The sequence below is a fragment of the Chionomys nivalis genome, chromosome 21 (genome assembly GCF_950005125.1).
Source record: "Chionomys nivalis chromosome 21, mChiNiv1.1, whole genome shotgun sequence".
Lineage (NCBI taxonomy): Eukaryota > Metazoa > Chordata > Mammalia > Rodentia > Cricetidae > Chionomys > Chionomys nivalis.
In genome coordinates, this window is record NC_080106.1 from 4,745,736 (window position 1) to 4,760,236 (window position 14,501).

A 14,501-nucleotide genomic window follows, 5' to 3' on the forward strand; every position below is an offset into this window, starting at 1 on the left:
AGTCCATTCATCCTAGAAAAGCATGGATAGCACCAAGTAGCCAAAGTAGGAAGTTGTGTTTCTAAAGTAAAGGCAGAACCTGTTTACTGCCATTTTGGAATGTCACAAGTTTTAACACAAAGCTGGCATCTGAAGCTGGCATCCAGGGTGTTTCTAGGAGACACCAGCTCGTAGGCCAGCTCTGAGGAACTCCTAATCACCATGGTCTGCAGAGTTGGAGTATGCAGATAAAACTCCCCTGCTAGGGAAGGAATGCTGAGCACCTCTAAGGCCCGCATTTCTGGGGTTGCGCTTGCAGGAACACAAAGTGCTTTTTCAGGGTAGGGATGCTGGCATTGCTGCTCTGTTAGCAGGCAAGATTGCTGCCTGCTGAGTTGGGAGGAGAAACAACCCCAGAGCAGCTGCCGCAGTGAGCCAGATATTGGCTGGTAGGGGTACCCTACCTTGCTGCTGGAGTCTCTGCTACTCTGTAGGCTTGTGGGAATTGAGACTGGGGCTCCTGGGGTTTGTGCTCCACCTAAAGAGAGGAGAGGTGTCCTTTAGTCACTGCCTGCCAAGAAAGAGCACATGGTCTCTCAATTCCAGTGCCTTAGAAAAACCTAGGGCTGAGTCAGGGTACAGGACGGATCAGAACTAGATCTATCTATCTGCAGCCTATAAACATATGCAGCCCAGGGTAGCTGTGAATGGCCCAGCATGTTTGTAGTGCCAGAGCTGCCACTGATACAGACTTTTATTTCCCCCTCAAAAGCAGTTTAACACCAAAACGAAGGACGGGTTCACTGTGAACACCAAAGTTCCCAGCCTCAAAGATCAAGGAAAAGAATATGACGGCTTCACCATCACTATCACAGGAGACAAGTATGTGTGCTCAAGTGTGATGTGGGCTGGTGGGGCCCTGTGTGTTCTCACAAGTGTACATCTGGGGCTGAATCTTTCCTGGCCAAGTTCCTGCAACAGCTCTATCTGGCTTGTCTAACAGCAGGAAGATAAGGATCTGTGCAGGTTCAGACTGCCATGCAGGGATTGCTGGTGTGTGTATAGCAAGAGTGGTGCTGTCTTAGTGGAAAGTTTGGAGGAACAGATAGCCAAAATTAAGAAAGTAGAAGTAAGCCGGGTGGTGGGGGCACACATCGTTAATCCCAGCACCCGGGAGGCAGAGACAGTTGGATCCCTGTGAGTTTGAGGCCAGCCTGGTCTACAGAGTGAGTTCCAAGACAGGCTCTAAAGCTTCAGAAACCTTGTCTTGAAAAACAAAGAAAGAAAGAGAAAGAGACAGAGACAGAGAGAGAGGCAAAGCTTTGAAAAACTGAGGTTGCAATTGTCACTTGTGACCTCCTCTTCTGTCCTTATCCTCACAGCCGAATGGTTTTTTTCACAGCCGTTGATTTAGAAGCATTTTAAAAAGTATTTTTTCTTTGACAGATTCCTATGTGTTAGTCTTTCTCAATCCGTATACCTGTTTATCATTATAATTATCTTATTACCTTATCATCCCTCAATTATTGCCACTAAAACCTTCTTCCCAGCAAGACCCCCTTCCTACTTCTTGTGTGACTGCATGCATGCATCCCACTGAATTTAGTTAGGACAGACAGACATTCAGGCCACTCCTCTCATGACACTTTCAGCTTTTCCCCAAGTCTTCCAGATTATCAATCCTCTTCCCTTTTGAACTGTTGCCCAGCTGTGATTGTCCCCAGGCCAAGTCACACCTCCCCCTTCTTCCTGCTAGAGGACTGAAGAACTAGAAGGTTCTCCTGATGACACCATGATAACCCACGCTGCATGAGCTTACCCTCACAGAGCCGCAGTGTTGCTGCACAGCAATAGCTGTGTGTGAGCCTCCCACACCTGCTCCTGGTTATGGCAGGGTGGCTGGGGCGTGATGACAGCCTGGAGCACACCTGTTTCAGTAGCCCAGCACACTGGGCAGACACCGTGAGCACGTGCACGCACACATCACACACCACTTCCCCATTTTCTGTTCAGATTGTTTAATCCATGCCTTTGACAGTGCTGCTGATGTTTACAGGGTTGGCAATATCCTGTTTTCTGTGGAGACTCAAACCACAGAAGAGAGGACACAGCTGTACCACGCGGAAATCGATGCCCTTTATAAAGACCTGACAGCGAAAGGAAAAGTGCTGATCCTCTCCTCAGAATTTGGGGTAGGGTTTGCTGTGTCTCATTTTCTATTTCTATTCCTGGGGTGGGGGTGGGGGAGGAGAGAGAGAGAGAGAGAGAGAGAGAGAGAGAGAGAGAGAGAGAGAGAGAGAGAGAGAGAGAAATTTTGCTGAGGCTGGAGCCCAGAACTCCACACACACTAGGCAGGTGCCCTGCTGCTGAGCCACACTCCAGACCTGCAATTTCTTTGGTAAATGTTCCACATACACCCCTCCCCTGTTTTCCTAGGCTGTATATCTTATGCCTGAAATTAAACGTAATTGTCTCAACCTCTTTTTTATAGTCCTATGGGGGGAAATCTGGGGTTTAAGAAGCACAGTAATGGGGGATGGTAATTGTATCATTGGCTACCTTAGCGCAAGTTTAGGGTCAGGAGAGATTTACCCAGATTGGCCATGATGAAAGCGGTCTGTATCTCACACCCCTCCCGTATTCTTCCCTACATTATGGTTGCTGCTTAGTGTGAGACTGTTGTCTTAACTGCCAAATTGACAGGATTTAGGATGACATAGGAGGCACCTGTGGCTGTATCTGTAGAGTGTTCCCAGAGAAGCTAACTAGGAAGGAAGGCCCACCCTGATGTAGACTGGGATCCTGGGCTGAATCGCAGGGAGGGAAGTGACCTTAACACGGCATGTGCTCTGCTTCCTGGCTGCAGCTGCGATGTGACCAGTCACACGTGCACTTTCCAGCAAGTTCTCATTTCAGCTGGTGTGTGCTGACCGGCTCCTGGCAGCGGAAGAGCATGCTGGCCGTTCTCAGTCTGTGACTTCTCTCCCTGTGCCTACTGAGACAAGAAGTGGCTCCTCTCAGGAGGAAGGCATTCCTCTCACACCCTGGAGGCTATTGTATTGGCTCCCAGAAGCCTCTCTACTTCCTTGACGTCAGTCAGTTGTTCCATGTGTTCAGGGACCTTGGCCCGTACAGTACTAAGCACATGGGCCTCTAAGTCTCAGCCCCAATGGAGGGAAGCAACTTGTGAGAGTCTCCTGGGGAAGGGATGCTCGTTCTAGAAAGGCTGTTAGGTATTGCCTTTCCTTTGTGAAATGTTAGCTTCAGCGTGCGTTCTGAAATAGCAAGTCATGGTAAAGGGGACTGTTCTTTCGTGGTGAAGCTGGGGACAGTTGCTGTAGTGACTGTGTAGACACTGGAACACAGCACACAAGCAAGTGGGCCTTGGGGAGAGGAGGGGAGCCATCCTGTCCCACGTAGTAATGAATGTCCCTCGTTTGTGATACGGGGTTTAAGTTCATGAACCTCTGTCCTTTCTCCTAGGAAGCCGATGCTGTCTGCAACTTAATCTTATCCTTGGTTTATTACTTTTATAATTTAATGCCATTGTCTCGAGGATCTAGGTAAGTGATATCCTATACTATGACGGTTTCAAGTTCAAAACTATTGTATGGCTTATGCTTCCTGTTACAGGACAGGCTCTAAAGCACATCATGACTCATAGGAAGCTCCTATTGATTCCTCTAAAACCCACCCCACCCCCAACTCCTACCCCCACATCACATCCTTGTTGGGTATAGTGCACTGTACGCATCTCTAATGCTAGCCCTGGAGAGACAGAGGCAGGTGGATCTCTGTGAGTTTGAGGCCTGCCTGGTCTACATAACAAGGCCCTGTCAAGGAAGGAAGGAAAATCATGTTCTTGACCAACCCTCAAGAGAATTTAATGTAAGTCCAAGAGGAGAGGCTTATGCATGCTTTTCTCACAAAAGTGAGAAGAAGCAGGAAGTAAACTGGTGGATATAGGCTTTCCCTCAGAAAACAGATGTTCCTGTTGACAGCGACCCTTAAGGGCCGTATGCTTTTTAAGTAGAAAAGTAGAAAATAAACACAACAAAGTTCTCTGTTAATTAAACATTTAAGGTTTTAGTCCAAAGAATTCTTGTGTAAGATTTTATTTCATGGGCTGGAGAGATGGCTTAGAGGTTAAGAGCTTCACCTGCTCTACCAAAGGTCCTGAGTTCAATTCCCAGCAACCACATGGTGGCTCACAACCATCTGTAATGGGGTCCGGTGCCCTCTTCTGGCCTGCAGGCATAAACACAGACATAATAAATATTAAATTTTTTTTTTAATTTTTTTATTTCATGATGGAAGCCCACAGGGAGGTTAGTGCGGTAGCCATAGACCAGGGCTGACTGAATGTGTGAGAATTTATTTCATGGTGGAAGCCCACGGGGAAGTTAGTGCAGTAGCCATAGACCAGGATTTGTTCTCTCTGAACAGTGTCATCGCCTATTCAGTCATTGTGGGGGCGCTGATGGCCAGCGGTAAAGAAGTGGCTGGGAAGATCCCCAAAGGAAAGGTATGTCGGGCTGTCGGGGTGCTGCATGCCTGCACCGTGTCCTGGGGGTGCTGCATGCCTGCACCGTGTCCTGGGGGTGCTGCAAGCCTGCACCGTGTCCTGGGGGTGCTGCAAGCCTGCACCGTGTCCTGGGGGTGCTGCATGACGGCTCCATGTCCTGGGCTTCTGGTTATGTAGGGCTGGCAGGGGGTGTGTGGCCGCACCAGGTTCTGGGCTTCTGGTCATGAAACACGTGAGTTAGACCTCACACGGTACCTTCCTTCATTTCATCCCATCCTGATTCTCTTTTCCAGTTAGTTGACTTTGAAGCCATGACAGCCCCTGGCTCAGAAGCCTTCAGCAAAATAGCAAAAAGCTGGATGAACTTGAAAAGGTAACTGTGGCTGGTGCAGGCCTTGCTGGGAAAGGGAGGGGCTCTGCACTCCACCCTGGGTAGAAGCCCCGGCAGTGTGCTCACTTCCATAGGTTAGTTAGTCTTGTCGTTCAGTACACCATTTTAAGGTGGAGAAACTTCGCTACAGGAGAAAATAAGTGATGGTGGGGCTGAGAGAGAGCTCAGGGGATAACGCACATTTTGAGGATCCACGTTCAGATCCCCAGGACCCAGATAAATGCTGGGTACTTGTGATAGCTCAGAATGCAGAGCTGGGATCCCAAGAGTAAGGTAGCTAGGTAGGCTAACCTGTATCTGTGAACAAGAAACCTGGGTTCAGCAAGAAACCTTGGCTCAATAAATACAGTGGAGAGTAATTAAGGAAATGTCTTGATATCAACCTGGGGCCACCACATACGTACATGCATACATGCACCTGCACACATATGTAAACACACATGAAATCTAAAATGAGTGATGATTTAAAGAAAATAAGGAAAGTGGTATGTGAAGCACAGTTTACTGGGTCTCTCTTCTGTAGTCAGATTCTCTTCTCCCCGTCCGTTATCCCAGACTCAGGCCTAGGGTCCTGGAGTGCGTGGAAACCACTCAGGTGTAGCTCAGGCCTGGTGACTGTTCTACGGCATTCCAGTTCTGACGGTGGCACGGTGTTGCAGCCTAGGCGGGAACTAGTGACCTGGTGTGTAACCGGCACCAGCAGGGATCCCCCCACCCCATTGTAACCATGTGCCAGAGCCAGCAAGTTACTACAGCTCCGATCTCCAGAAATGCTGGGGAATGTGTACAAGCTTGCTTTAGGAACGAGGAAGACACTGACTTATTTCATGTCTCTTCACGCCTACATGACAACAGCCATTCTGTCACCTGCTGGGCCATTTGAGCTGTTTAAAACTGAGAAATAGAGCCAGGCTGTGGTGGCGCACGCCTTTAATCCCAGCACTCAGGAGGCAGAGGCAGGAGGATCTCTGTGAGTTTGAGGCCACCCTGGTCTACAGAGCAAGTTTCAGGGCAGCTAGGGCTATTACACAGAGAAATCCTGTCTCAAAAACAAAAAAAGAAAGAAACAAACAAAAAACCAATTGAGAAGTAGGTGTCTGTCGTCCACAGTGCTTAGCTTGTCCCTGTCGTCTTGTTCTGAGCTTCCTTGTTTACATGTGGTCTGGTGCTGTGATCACGGGGGAAAGTCCTGCTTCCTTTTCTTAGGAAGCTTTAGCAACTCTTTCCACAAACCACACAGCCACATATTGTACAGTCATGGTTCATGGCGAACCTGGTGTGTAATGTTTCTCAGGGCTCATGTAGTTCTGAGCTAAGGATCTCATCAACCGCCGGGCGGTGGTGGCGCACGCCTTTAATCCCAGCACTTGGGAGGCAGAGGCAGGCGGATCTCTGTGAGTTCGAGACCAGCCTGGTCTACAAGAGCTAGTTCCAGGACAGGTTCCAAAACCACAGAGAAACCCTGTCTCGAAAAACCAAAAAAAAAAAAAAAAAAAAAAAAAAAAAAAAAAAAAAAAGGATCTCATCAACCACTATAGATGAAGGGGGTGGGGCTTAGAGAAGGGCAAGACCAGGCTTGAGGCTAGCATCCTCAGAGTCCAGCTCCAGCATGCGTGGCAGCCCCAGCAGGGGGCTGACGTGTGGTTCTGTACACATTCAAGTGGCATTTCTTTCCCCAGAGAGCTGACTCAGGATGTGAGGTCACTGCTGTGAGAGTGTCTGCTGTGCCTTCTGCCTTTCTGGTATTGTCCCTCATGAGAGACTCTAGAAAGTTCCTCATAGGAGTGCATATCCCTGGGCTCTAGCCCTTCCTATTAAGCGGTGGTAATAGTCAGTTTCCCTGTGTTTCTCTTCCAGTATCTCCCCTTCCTACAAGTCTCTGCCGTCAGTGTCAGAGACATTCCCGACTCTGAGGTCCATGATGGAGGTGCTCAACACGGACTCCACCCCACGGTGTCTAAAGAAACTCTAGCTACACCAGAGGGTTTGTACACGTGAAGGGCCAGGCCTCTTACTTCTTAAGTTATTTTTTAAAACATGGAATTATTATGGAATTAGGTCCTTTATTACTTTTGATACCAATTTTTGATAGGAATTGAATACTTGAAATCATTTTCTTTACTTTTTCTGAACCATAACACAAATCATGAAAACGGGTTTTGGGGGAAAGCTACTTGACTGGAAGGGAAGTATGTGTATTAATGGCACCTGTTGGTTCCCATGTGTTAAAGCATACTGCTCCTTCCTTACAGCAGAAAAAAAAAAAATGTTTACTTCAAAAACCAAAAATGAATAATTATTAAGATGAACAAAGCCAGCAACAAGCAGGCCTTGTCTTTGCTCGTCAGAGGTGTAGATATTCCTCCCTTCCTTCCTGTGCACCTTTGTGAGGCGCCTCGCTACTGCCATGCCCCCACACGTGGGCCCCGTCCTCTCAGAACCATGGATGGTTCCATGGCTTGTGCAGACGACACAGACAGTATTTACCAATGTCCCGACACTGAATCACTGAACCATGTTCCTCCTTCTTTTGTTGGAAAAATAAGCCAAGGTGATTTCTGCAAGTCGCTGAGGTGATTTCTGTACGTCGCCGAGTTCGGGCACTGGATTATGTTTTTATGTGTGAGCTAGTTTTGCTTGTAGGTGTAAGAACATTTAGAAAGGTTCTTGTTCTCTCCGAAAGGCGAATGATGGAGTAAAAAGGTCCATTAAACTGTTGCAGTTTTAAATCATGGTCAGTGTTTGCAGTTTTGCTGCTGCCTTGTGGCTCTTTTGCCTTTTTATTTTATTTCTGTATCTGTTTAGGTGCTAGAGATAGAACCCAGGGCTTTGCACATCCTAGAAGAACACTCAGCCGCTCAGCCGCAACTCTAGTTTCTGCCTTGAACTTCTGGCAAGAGCAGGGCAGTATCAAAGTTTGTGCCTGTACTGCGGTGACCCGGAGATCCCGGGTGAGTGGTCACTATGGGCTCTGGAGCAGGCGGCATGTTTGTTTGCCCCCGCCATCCATAGTGCAGTTAGGAACTGAGCGGTGCTTCAGAGCAGCCCCAGAGATGCAGCTTTCCCAGGGTGATCTCAGGATTACAGTCACCAGAATCCATTCTGCACTGAGACAGGACAAAGGGTCCACACTCTCAGAGGTGTCTGCCTCCCCACAGCTGGCCAGCAGGCTACAGGATGGTGCTGGGAATTCCTACCAGGGACCCGTTGGGACCCTGGGATTCAAACTTCCTACTCCTTCAACTCTCAGTGCTTAGCACAGTCTTAAGCGATATCTCCGTGTGCTACTTTGGTTACTTTATTCTCCTGGCTTCATCCCCCTCTGACAAATGGTCCAAAACCGGAAGTGGGGCCTAGAGAACCCCCTGAAGCCAGTGGGAAGAAGCTGGGCCTGAAGTCAGCTTGTGTGATACTGGGATAGGATCCTGGACAGAGAGTGCGACAGAACCCTCCCGGGGTCCACATCTGTGTCCTCTGGGACAAACCGGCTGTGCCTGCGACAGAACCCTCCCGGGGTCCACACCTGTGTCCTCTGGGACAGACCGGCTGTGCCGTGAGGAATGGGTGGCACCTCATGCTGTTGGAGTTAGCTCACCCTTTCCTAGAGGCCTGATAAGCTTCAAAGCAGGTACAGGCTGCCTGCAGATGGATGCTGACAATGGTGGGGAGGGGAGGGTGGGAACCACAGATGGAAACAGAAAACCCTGGGGCTTTTCAGCTTCCCTTTTGCTTAAAGTCAAAATCTTGTGGTTTCATTAGAGACTCTCTCCTACCATTCACCAAACCGTCATGGCTGGAAACTGAGAGGTGTGGTGAGGGCTGCTCCTCGGCCTTCCGGGGCTGCTCCTCGGCCTTCCGGGGCTGCTCATCGGCCTTCCCGGGCTGCTCCTCGGCCTTCCCGGGCTGCTCCTCGGCCTTCCGGGGCTGCTCCTCGGCCTTCCCGGGCTGCTCCTCGGCCTTCCCGGGCTGCTCCTCGGCCTTCCCGGGCTGCTCCTCGGCCTTCCCGGGCTGCTCCTCGGCCTTCAAGGAAGGAAGGGCTCTCATGCCTCTTGCTGTGGAACTCCAGTCCCCGTCCCTGAGGTTCACTCACGTTATTTCACTCTTCGTGCCCCTGCCGACCCCACTGGCTGAATTAGAATCACCATGGAAACATGCCTCTGGGGATGTCCGTGAGGATGTTGCCGGAAAGGTTTATCCAGTGTAGGAATATACAGCCTGAGCTTGGGCAGCATCTCTTGGGCTGGGGTTCTGGATCACGCTCTGTACTTCCTGACTGTGGATGCAGTGTGTTCAGCCACTCCACCCCCCGCCATGATGACTGTACCCTCCAACTGTGAGCCAGAACAAAGCCTTAAGTTTCTTTTGTTCCCCGATATGCCCATCTTGGGGAAACACACACACTTGGATTCTAGCAGCCTTGTTTAGAATATGGTTCTATTGACTCCCAATTACTACGTTTCAGTTTCTGTGTTACTAGCCCAGTTTCTGCCCATGTAGGTGATGTGATTTGATGTTACAGGTCTGGAGAAGCGGCGGGTCCATGTCTACAGTGGCCAGAAGCTCCCTGACATATGCGCCAAATTCCCCAGAGTCCAACAAAACATCACAGTCAGTTCTGGGACCCTGAGGACTTTCGTTCCAGGAAGACCATTAGGAATACATTTTTGTGAGGTTCTCTCATCAGCTTGAGAAGTCCCTTTAGAAATCAGCCACACTTCTGACACAGTAGTGGCCCCGTTCCGAGCTTTTACTCCTCCAACTTGAATCTGTTTCTTAGAACTTGATATTGAGGGACTGGAGAGATTACTTAGTGGGTAAAGCACTTGCTACACAACCAAGAGGATCTGAATTCGAGTTCTCCTAACACACGTAAGAAACAGCAAGGCTGTAATTACCTCTAAACCCAGTCTTTGGGGTACAGAGGCAAGAATCACCGGAGCTTGCTGGCTACCAGTCTAGCAGGAAGCTGGCTGCTCCAGGTTTGGTGTGCAGTGCTGTCTCAACAATGTAAGGTGTGGGGTGCCAGAGCAGGAGACTTGACACCCTCTGGCTTCTGCATGCACTCAGTGCACATAGACTACACACATGCTTAAAAAATAGGAAGGAGACAGAAGAATAGAGGGTACCAGTAATCCCAGGAGGCAGGAGGGGCCACAGCTTTGTAGTGTACTTAAGGCCACTCTGGAATACTCGAGACTCTGCCAGAAAGGAAGAAAATGAATTCCAAGCCAATTGTGGGAGCTTATGCCCATTGTTCGAGCCAGCAGAAGTATTACTGTGAATTTGGGACAACATGAGCTTTATAGTTCTTGGTTAGACTGGCTTACACTATGAGACCTGTTTCAAAAGAACAAAATCACGCATACACACATATATGCATACACACATTTTTGTGTTCAGCTTTAAACACCACCTCCAGAGAAAACCAGCAGGTGCAGTAGGTGCACTAAGATGCTCAAAGCCCCTCTCCAAGGGAGCCGTGTGGTGTGGGCCAGTAAAGCTGCTGGGCAAATAATAGCCTTCCAGAGCATGTGTCTGAGCAGTCCTGACAGGACCGGCTTGGGGCTGCACTTGGACTTGTTAGTCCTGGGGCCTAGGGAAGGCACCTCCCTATTCTCTGAGCCAAAGAGGCTGTGCTGCCCAAATATCACCTGGCAGCTGCCTGAGAGGCCCACAAGCTGCCCAGGAACTTCCTTCCATTCTGCATATCACTGAGGAAGGTGGCCTGCGCCCAGTCTTATTTGATTCCTTAATTTTGCTTTGTTGTCAGGCGTGAGAACCCAGCTGTTATGCCAACAGCTGGTTGGAACTCAAGCAGCAGATGACAGAAACAGCCAAGTGACTCATGGGCTCTGAGTCTGAAGAGACTCAAACATAGGGTCTGTGGCCTCGAGGGACAGTGTGACTAGGATCCCTTGGCAGATCTCCTGCCACCTCCTTTCCAGGGAAGAGCCAGACCAGAAAGGAAAGGCCAAACATTGGATTCTAAAAATGTATTTGCATGAGAGCAGCTGGGCCATGTGCTCACTGTGTCCTTACGAGCTGCCTTAGATACTTACAGCCTATAGAACAGCCCTACTCCGCATCAGTTAGGAAAATTACCCAGGCCTCAGACACTCCAAGGAAAATGCCATGTGTCCTAGGCCTGTGCCCCCACACAACCTCTGGCGGCAGAATACACCCACCTAGAAAATGCAGTTTCAGCTCAGTAGGTGCCAACATCCAGGAAACTGAGGCAGAATGACCGTAAACTCCAAGACCAAGTCAAAAAAGAAATCTAGTTGGATGTGGAGGTGTACCCCAAAATCCTAGCAACCAAGAAACGGAGAAAGGAGGACCGTGAGGCCATCGTAGGCTGCATAGGAGACCCTCATCTTCAAAGCTCCAACACACAGAAGCGGGCGTGAGCACGGGATAGAGAAACTACAGGTAGAAATAGCAATCAAAGTGAGCAGAGCGCCACTGTGCCCAACTGCCGGCCCTGGGCGGCCTGAGCACAGCTGTTCTGCCTATCTGTACCTGGTTCTGAGCAGGCAGAACACAGTGGCTGGGGTGGCCCATCTGCCCCACTCACCTGCCGTTATCACACGGCCATAGAGGTCCCTTACCATTCGGAATCAGTCAGCTGTGTATTTGGTTCTTTCTCTGGCATGTGTGTTTATGTGTTAAGTCAGTTGCTTTTCTCAGTACTGTGACCAAACATACGACAAAGCTTAAGGCCCGTGTTGTGAGGTCTGGCCCATCATGGCTGGGGGAGCACGGCAGCTGGAGAGTACGGCTGCCGGTTCACATCTCGGTGGAACAGGAGTCAGAAGAAAGTTGAAGTGGGTCAGTCTGTGAAACATGAAAGCTGACCCCCCATAACCCATCTGCTATGACCCACCTCTCAAAGGTTCACGGCCTCCCAAACAGTACCACCAGATGTAGGAGCCTGCACACACACAGACCACAGTACCACCAGATGTAGGAGCCTGCACACACAGACCACACATGTTCTCACATGTTTTCTCCTCCCCACCTGGAAGAACAGAGAAGACACTGTTGGGCTCAGACAGTGGCACAGCCCAGCACGCACCTTGAAGTGCTGAGTGCTTGGTGGGAAAGCAGCCTCCCATCCAAGGCCTTCCTCTGTCCCCTTTTCAGCCATCACTCACCATGTAGCCTAAGCAGTCCTGAACTTTCAGTCCTCCTGCCTCAGCCTCCCGAGGAGCTGGGGTTAAAGACTTAACCTTTACAGCTGGCTTCAGATCTACAACACTGCAGAAAATTGTCTGGCAATAAATTATATTTGCTCCAAAATATAACTTAACAAAACTTGTTTTGTTTGTTTGTTTTGGAAACAGCACTTATTTCTGTAACTGCTTTCTACAAAAAAGAATTTGTTAATTTTTATTTTATGTGTATGAATGCTTGCCTGTGTGTGTATGTAAGTGCACCACATACATGCAGTGCCTGCAGAGGTCATAAGAGGATGTCATATCCCTTAGAACTAGAGTTACAGACGATTGTGAGCTGCCATGTAGGTCCTGGGAACTGAACTCAAGTCCTCTATAGGAGCAGCCTATGATCTTAACCAGGGGGCTATCTCTCCAGCCCCACAACTGCTTTGGAGACAGCATGAGGCCAGCTTCCTGAAACCAGATACCCTTCCTGTGTAGTTTCAAGGTGAGCACATGATATTAATTAAAATACTGGGAGCAAGGCCAGCCTGGTCTACAAAGCGAGTTCCAGAGCAGCCAGCACTACACAGAGAAACCTTGACTTGTACGAGTTCTAATTGGTCTTAATAATAAAAACCTGGAGCCAGATAGTGAGGCAAACGCTGAAAGATCAGAGAGACAAAGGAGCAAACCACAGCCAACTCTTACCTTGCTAACTCCTCAGTAGAAAACTGGGCTGAGCTCCTGTCTCCTCCCGCCTTCTATTCCTCTCTCTGCCCAGCCATATCACTTCCTGTCTGTCAGTACAGACTTCCAGACCGCTATGGTTTACTAGTGGCTAGTTCCACCCTCTGGTCTTCAGGCAAGCTTTATTTGTTAGAATACAAACAAGATATCACCACAACCCTGTTTCAACAAAACCCTGAAACAACAAAAACAAGCAGGATTTTTAATTATTTTAAGTTTTTGTACATTTATACCATATATTTTAATAATATCCATCCTTTCTCCAGTTCTCCTCTGTGCCCCCAATCTGTGTCCCTCTCAACTTCATGTCTTCCTAACCCTGAGTCTAGTTAGTGCTGTCCATATATGCATGGGTGTGGGACTACCCACTAGGGCATGAGCAACCTATTAGCAGCTTCTACCAAAAGGAGAGTGACTATACCTCCCTCAGCAACCCCTGACTGTTAATGGTTTTCCCACCAAGCATGGGCCCTTGAGGACCCATCCCCAGTTCACACTGCCATTTTGACCGGCTTGATGTTGTATAGGTCTTGTGCAGGTGATCACAGCCGCTGAGTTGATTTGCACAACAGCTATACCATGTCCAAAAGTGAACATGTGGCAGCTCTCCTCATGGCTCCCTTAACCTTTGTGCCCGCTCTTCTGTAGTGTTCCCTGATTCTTGCACGGGGGAGGTTCCTAGGATGACTCATGCGCAGCTGAGCACTCACAGTTCAAGAACACATGTCTTCAAGTACCATTTGTGTTATTAAAAGGGGGTGGGTGGAGATAAATCGGGGGGTTGGAGCCAGTGTACTGAGCCTGTAAATGAGATTTGTTATAGTCCCATTTAAATAGGTAATAATAATAATAATAAAAACCCAGCATCCCAAGTCTGTGGCTTCTTAAAGAATCCTTCATATACAGAAAGACTCAGCTGACGGCTTTGCTTTTTTTTTTCTCATTTCATCATCATGTTATTCTGATGAGAATTTGTTTCTATTTTATTTTATGAGTGTTTTTCCTGCATGCAAGTGCACCACATGCATGCATTGTCTAGGGAGGCCAGAAGAGGGTATCTCATTTCCCAGAGCTGGAGTGACAGGCAGCTGTGAGCTGCCCTGAGAGTGCTGGGAAGTGAACTGCCCTCTGCAAGAGAAGCAAGTGCTCTTAACCACTGAGCCATCTCGCCAACAAGATTTCTATTTATTCATTTATTTGTTTTGAGACATAATCTTACACTGTAGCTCATGCTGGCCTGGAACTCACTGAACAAAACAGGTTTGTTTCAAACTCATGGCAATCTTCCTGTCTCTACCGCCCCAATAGCAGAGTCTCTGGTGTGAACCACCATGCCTGTTTTCTGCCAGACACACACACACACACACACACACACACACACACACACACACACTTGGTGACAGGTTGTTATATAGTGCAGGCCGGCTTCGAACTGACTATGTAGCTGAGAATGGCCTTGAACGTCTGATCCTCTTGCTTTGACCTCAGTGTTGGGATTACGGGTGTATGTCACTATGCCTGATTTATAGTTTACTGGAGGTAGACCTCAGATGCATATGGGACACTCTGCAAACTGAGCCACATCCCCACTACCCTGATAAGATTCTTGGTTGTGGTTGGTATCTTTTACTACAGAGTCTGCCGCCTCTGTGACATTCCACTTAGATCAAGGCCTTTCGAGTTATTTCTGCACTTACCT

At 48.8% G+C, this 14,501-nt stretch overlaps 1 protein-coding gene across 8 annotated transcripts in view; it reads left to right on the forward strand.

Annotated features, from left to right (window-relative positions):
- The window catches only part of Ttc13 (tetratricopeptide repeat domain 13), a 54,045-nt gene extending 46,426 nt beyond the window's left edge, over positions 1-7,619 (forward strand). For 5 of the 8 annotated variants that reach the window (XM_057753453.1, XM_057753457.1, XM_057753455.1 and 2 more), the window contains 6 exons: positions 752-861; positions 2,036-2,171; positions 3,463-3,542; positions 4,426-4,504; positions 4,798-4,877; positions 6,753-7,619. In XM_057753453.1, coding sequence (XP_057609436.1) covers positions 752-861; positions 2,036-2,171; positions 3,463-3,542; positions 4,426-4,504; positions 4,798-4,877; positions 6,753-6,867 — 600 coding nt within the window. In that variant the 3' untranslated portion in view covers positions 6,868-7,619. The remainder of the gene's footprint in view (positions 1-751; positions 862-2,035; positions 2,172-3,462; positions 3,543-4,425; positions 4,505-4,797; positions 4,878-6,752) is intronic. The other 3 variants (XM_057753454.1, XM_057753456.1, XM_057753460.1) reach the window with 1 other exon arrangement.
- Positions 7,620-14,501: the final 6,882 nt, after the last annotated feature.